Raw genomic sequence first — 6,100 nt, 5'->3', positions numbered from 1 at the left:
CAACGAGTGCGCGGAGGACCGGGTTCGAACCTGCAATAAACGACCCTGCCGCTTGGCTTTGACTCTGGTGGTTTGTTTTCGGGGAGTCTCTCGAATTGGGGCATATCATTTGGGGGCTCGTCCGGGATCCCCCCAAGCCCACCAGACCCCAAGTCAACGGGTTGTCCCTGAGACCGATCGGTAAGTGAGCCGGCTCTGTCCGTTTCTGTTTGTCTGTTCGTTTCTGGCTCTTCCGCGCGAGATCTGTATCGGGGGCTGACACAGCCCTGGCGGACGCGCTATAGGGCAGTCAGTCGGGTCCAGTAGGAGACGTCCACTGGCACCCGTCTGGGGCACCTTTTTGGGCCCATCAGAATTCTTCTGTTCAGGTGACTGGCACCCATCTGGGGCACTTTTTTGGGCCCATCGGAATTCTTCTGTCCGGGTGACAGACACCCGAAATGCGCTAGCGATCTAAGTGTTGTGTTCTCTATTCTATAACCTTTAAGTGTTAAACCCCTTCTCTTTCGCAGGTGACCTGGCCTGGACCAGCCAGAAATCCTCATAACTTTACTGTTTCTCCTTTTAATCCTTTCCTCCACCTCCAGGATACAGATGGGCCTATCTCAAAGCACTCCCCTTTCTCTCCTCGTTGCTAACTTCAGGGATGTTAGAACCAGAGGACAGAATTTGAGTCTAGACATCCGGAGGGGAAAATTAATAACCCTCTGCCACTCCAAATGGCCAACCTTCGGCGTTGGATGGCCAACCGAAGGAACTTTTTGCCTCCCTATAATCGCTAAGGTGAAGTCAAAGATTTTTCTACCGGGTCACGAGGGGCACCCGGATCAGATTCCCTACATTCTTGTATGGCGGAATTTAATGGAAAATCCACCCCCTTAGTTGGCCCCCTTCCTATCCTCGGGAACGTGTAAGGTCCTTGCCATACGGCCTGCAGATCCCCCAAAATCAAGGACGCCAGCCGCGCCCTTGTATCCCATATTGCCCAATAGTGAGGACCTACTATCCCTAAACCCTCCACCCTATCATCCCCCTCCCCTCGTACCCCAGGCCTTGCCCGCAGCAGCCGCCCCACCAGTCGCCCCGCTAGTTGCCCCCCTAGGGGAGCCGGGAGGACGGGAAGCAGCAGCTGCGCCAGAACCAGGAGGACAGAAGGCAGCAGCCGCGCAGGGCCCCATTGAAAATGAAACCAACCGCGAGAGGCCAGCCGTCCGAACCTGCGGATGCACCCAGCGTGAGCCAAACCCTCGCCTCCCCGACTCCACTGTGGCCCTACCCCTGCAGGAAATAGGACCCCCAGATGAAACAGGCAACCCCCGACTCCAGTATTGGCCCTTTTCCACCAGTGACCTTTACAACTGGAAAACACAGAACGCTCGATTCTCTGATAACCCTAAAGACCTAATAGCTCTTTTAGACAGTGTCATGTTCACCCACCAGCCCACCTGGGACGACTGTCAGCAGCTCCTCTGCATCCTGTTCACTACAGAGGAGCGAGAGAGGATCCAATTAGAAGCAAGAAAGCTGGTTCCCGGAGACTACGGTCAGCCGACATCTAACCCTGACCTCATTAATGCGGCTCTCCCCCTAACCAGACCTCCACAGGACGAATGGGACTACAACACGGCAGAAGGTAGGGGAAGGCTACTCATTTATCGCCAGACTCTGATGGCGGGTCTCCGGGCTGCAGCTCGCAAGCCCACCAATTTGGCTAAGGAATATTCGGTCGTACAGGGAAAGGCAGAGAGTCCAGCTGCTTACTTAGAGAGATTAATGGAAGCCTTTAGGCAGTTTACCCCCATGGATCCAGAAGTCCCTGAGAACCAGGCTGCTGTCATTATGTCCTTTGTAAATTAAGCAGCTCCTGACATTAAAAAAAAACTCCAAAGGCTAGAGGATTTAGAAGGTAAACAGATCCAGGATCTGCTCCGTATAGCACAACGGGTCTACAACAACAGGGACGCCCCAGAAGAGAGACAGATCAAGGCCACAGAGAAAATGACTAAAGTCCTGGCCGTTATAGTCCAGAAAGAACAGCCACCCCCAGAAGGCACTCAAACAACACGCCCTCCCAGGCGGCACTTAGATAAAGATCAATGAGCCTGTTGTAAAGAAAAAGGCCATTGGATACGAGAATGCCCCAAGAAGAAACAACCCCGCCCCAGCCAAGGACAATGGCAGCCTAAAATAGCCCCCATACTGTTTACCCAAGATACAGAATAGGGAGGACGGGGTTCGGATCCCCTCCCCAAACCTAGGGTAACATTGCAAGTGGAGGGGACCCCAATCCAGTTCCTAGTTGATACTGGGGCACAGCACTCAGTTCTGGTCAAGCCCCATGGAAAAGTATCTGAAAAATCATCCTGGGTACAAGGGGCCACCGGAATAAAGAAGTACCCCTGGACAACTCAGAGGACTGTGGACTTAGGAAATGGGAAGGTAACCCACTCCTTCCTGGTCATTCCTGACAGCCCCTGCCCCTTGTTGGGGAGGGATTTGCTTACCAAAATGGGGGCCCAAATTCATTTCCAACCAGGGGGACCCACAGTGACTGACTTTCACAACCAACCCTTATCTGTACTCACTGTGAGACTGGAAGATGAATACAGGCTCCATCAGAAACCCACTCCTCTGGATCAGGGTATCGAGCCCTGGCTTCAACGCTTCCCAGACGCGTGGGCAGAAACGGGTGGTATGGGGCTGGCAAAACATCGCCCAGCCCTATTTATAGAGGTCAAGCCCAGGACGGACCCCATCCACGTGCGCCAATACCCGATGCCCACGGAAGCCAAAAATGGCATCACACCGCATATCCGCCGCCTCCTTGACTTTGGGGTCCTACACACCTGCCACTCAGCATGGAATACCCCCCTGCTGCCCATGCACAAACCCAACAGCGGGGAATACAGGCCAGTGCAGGACCTGAGAGAAGTCAATAAGCAGGTGATGGACATAAATCCAACCGTTCCTAACCCCTATACTCTCTTGAGCGCCCTCAGCCCAGATGGTATACTGTTCTGGATCTAAAAGATGCTTTTTTCAGCCTACCACTAGCGCCTAAAAGTCAAGAGCTATTTGCATTCAAGAGGACAGATCCAGACAGGGGCATAAATGGCCAACTCACTTGGACCAGACTGCCACAAGGATTCAAAAACTCTCCGACCCTGTTCGACGAGGCTCTACACGAAGATTGAAGTGAGTACAGACAACAACACCCTAATATAACTCTCCTACAATATGTTGATGATCTCTTAATAGCTGCCAAGACACCCGAAGCCTGCATCCAGGGAACCGAAGGTCTCCTGCGAACTCTGGGAACCTTAGGATACCGCGCCTCAGCAAAGAAGGCTCAGATCTGCAAGTCAGAGGTAACTTACCTGGGTTACTTACTGAGAGGGGGGCAACGCTGGCTAACGGATGCCCGGAAGGAGACTGTCCTTCATATTCCCAGACCGCAGACACCACGAGAGGTGAGAGAATTCCTAGGGTCAGCTGGGTTCTGCAGACTATGGATGCCAGGGTTTGCTGAATTAGCAAAGCCTTTATACCAGGCAACAAAAGATCAACAGCCCTTTAGTTGGACGGAAGAAGCCGAACAGGCCTTCCAACAAATTAAAACTGCTCTGCTATCAGCACCTGCCCTGGGACTCCCCGATGTCTCCAAACCCTTCCACCTATATGTAGATGAAAACCGAGGCATAGCTAAGGTGGTGCTAACCCAGCATTTGGGCCCTTGGCACAGGCCAGTAGCCTATCTGTCTAAAAGCTAGATCCAGTGGCCGCCGGATGGCCACCCTGTCTCCGGATGATTGCAGCCACTGCCCTAATGGTAAAGGACGCTGATAAGCTGACCATGGGCCAAGAGCTACAAGTCACCACCCCGCATGCCATCGACGGCATCCTCAAGCAGCCGCCTGACCAATGGCTGAGCAATGCCCGACTCACTCATTACCAGGGACTGCTGTTGAACCCCCTCAGGGTCATCTTCACCCCCTCAACGGCCCTGAACCCAGTATCACTGCTGCCAGACCCGGACATGGGAACCCCACTTCATGACTGTGCCGACATACTGGCTCAAGTTTATGGGGTCCGGGAGGACTTGCAGGACCAACCATTATCGGATGCGGATGCCATCTGGTTCACCAATGGAAGCAGCTTCGTTCACCAGGGACAAAGGTATGCAGGGGCGGCCGTAACTTCAGAAACCGAGGTGGTTTGGGCAGAAGCCCTACCCCCCGGGACCTCGGCCCAGAAGGCTGAACTAATAGCCTTAACCCAGGCCCTAAATTTAGGAAGAGACCACAAGCTAACCGTGTACACTGATAGCCGATATGCCTTTGCCACTGCTCACGTACATGGGGCGATATACAGAGAACGGGGGCTCCTCACAGCTGAAGGGAAAGACATCAAAAATAAAGAAGAGATTCTAGCCCTGCTAGCAGCCTTATGGGAACCCAAAAAGCTAGCGATTGTGCATTGCCCAGGACACCAGAAGACAACCGACCCAGTTTCCCGGGGCAACAATTTGGCCGATCAGACTGCAAAAAACATAGCTCGGCCCCCAGCGCAATTATTGACCCTACAGCTGCCAGACCCTGGACCCCGGGAATTGCCCCCCAGCCCTGAGTATTCAGAAAGCGACATTCAATGGATGAGTAAACTTCCTATGACCCGAATCAAAGATGGCTGGTGGAGAGATTCCAAAAGCAGCATTATACTCCCAGATAAACTAGGATGGCAAGTTCTAGAGCAGATCCATTGCAGCACCCACTTAGGTTCCCGGCAAATGTTGGACTTACTGAGACAGACTGGACTAAAAATCAGAAATGTCTCTGATAAGGTCGATCAAGTAGTCACTAAATGTACAGTGTGCCAACTCAACAATGCGAGTAGCAATCCTCAGACAACAGGGGTAAGACGAAGAGGGAGCAGACCGGGGACCTATTGGGAAGTAGATTTCACTGAGGTAAAACCAGGAAAATATGGACATAAGTATTTGCTAGTTTTTGTAGATACCTTTTCAGGATGGACTGAAGCCTTTCCAACCAAGAATGAAATGGTGCAGATTGTAGCCAAAAAGATCCTAGAAGAAATCCTGCCCAGGTATGGTTTTCCAGTAATGATAGGGTCAGACAATGGACCTGCATTCATCTTTAAGGTAAGTCAGGGACTGGCTTCCATACTTGGGGCTGATTGGAAATTATATTGTGCATACCGACCCCAAAGTTCAGGACAGGTAGAGAGAATGAACAGAACATTAAAAGACACCCTAACCAAATTGACCATGGAGACTGGTGCTAATTGGGTAGTCCTTCTCCCTTACGCTCTGTTCAGGGTGCATAACTCCCCATACAAACTGGGACTCACACCCTATGAAATAATGCATGGCAGACCACCCCCCCATCATCCCTAACCTAAAAGATGACCTTGTCAAAACTGAGAACGATAATGGTCTTGAACTCTTGCTCTCCCTACAAGCCTTGCAGAGGGTCCATGAAGATGTATGGCCCAAATTAAAAGAACTTTATGAAACTGGACCTCCGCCTATTCCTCATCAATTCCGACCCAGGGATTGGGTCCTCGTCAAACGTCATTGGCAGGAGACTCTGGAACCCAGGTGGAAAGGACCCCTCCAGGTCATCCTGACAACGCCTACGGCCATCAAAGTAGACGGAATCGCCTGGATCCATTACACCCACACCAAACCGGTGGACCCGTTCTCAGACCTCATTGGACCCTCAAAGACAACCTGGACTGTTGACTGGACTAAGGACAATCCTTTAAAATTGACCCTACGCCGCCAACGGACTGAGCCGTAACTATGGTACTTGCCCTCCTCTTGATTGTTCTGCAAATTCTGTCTGTAAATCCAAACCCCCACACCCCCTATAATTTGACATGGGAAATTACTAACTTAGAGACTCATGAAATCTACAACAAAACCCTAGGAACTGCCCCATTAAACACCTGGTGGCCAGATTTATATTTTAATTTAGAAAAAGTTAGTCCATTAGAAGAAATGGAAGGAGGTAAATGGAGGCAACTGCAAAGGAGGGTATCAATAAGTAGAAATGGATTTTATGCATGTCCGGGATTTAGG

The 6,100-nt window shown here is 51.4% G+C and overlaps 1 protein-coding gene across 1 annotated transcript; it reads left to right on the top strand.

Annotated features, from left to right (window-relative positions):
- Positions 1–1,050: 1,050 nt before the first annotated feature.
- LOC121026521 (uncharacterized) lies at positions 1,051–5,819 on the top strand (the record flags this gene model as incomplete). The annotated part of the gene is made up of 2 exons (XM_040469350.1): positions 1,051–1,633; positions 5,479–5,819. Coding segments are annotated over 2 exons (924 nt in total), but the record flags the coding sequence as incomplete, so codon positions are not given.
- Positions 5,820–6,100: the final 281 nt, after the last annotated feature.

Source organism: Herpailurus yagouaroundi, unplaced genomic scaffold, assembly GCF_014898765.1.
Source record: "Herpailurus yagouaroundi ecotype Mexico unplaced genomic scaffold, PumYag 123572, whole genome shotgun sequence".
Classification (NCBI taxonomy): Eukaryota; Metazoa; Chordata; class Mammalia; order Carnivora; family Felidae; genus Herpailurus; species Herpailurus yagouaroundi.
This window is presented reverse-complemented; position numbering and strand designations above follow the sequence as displayed.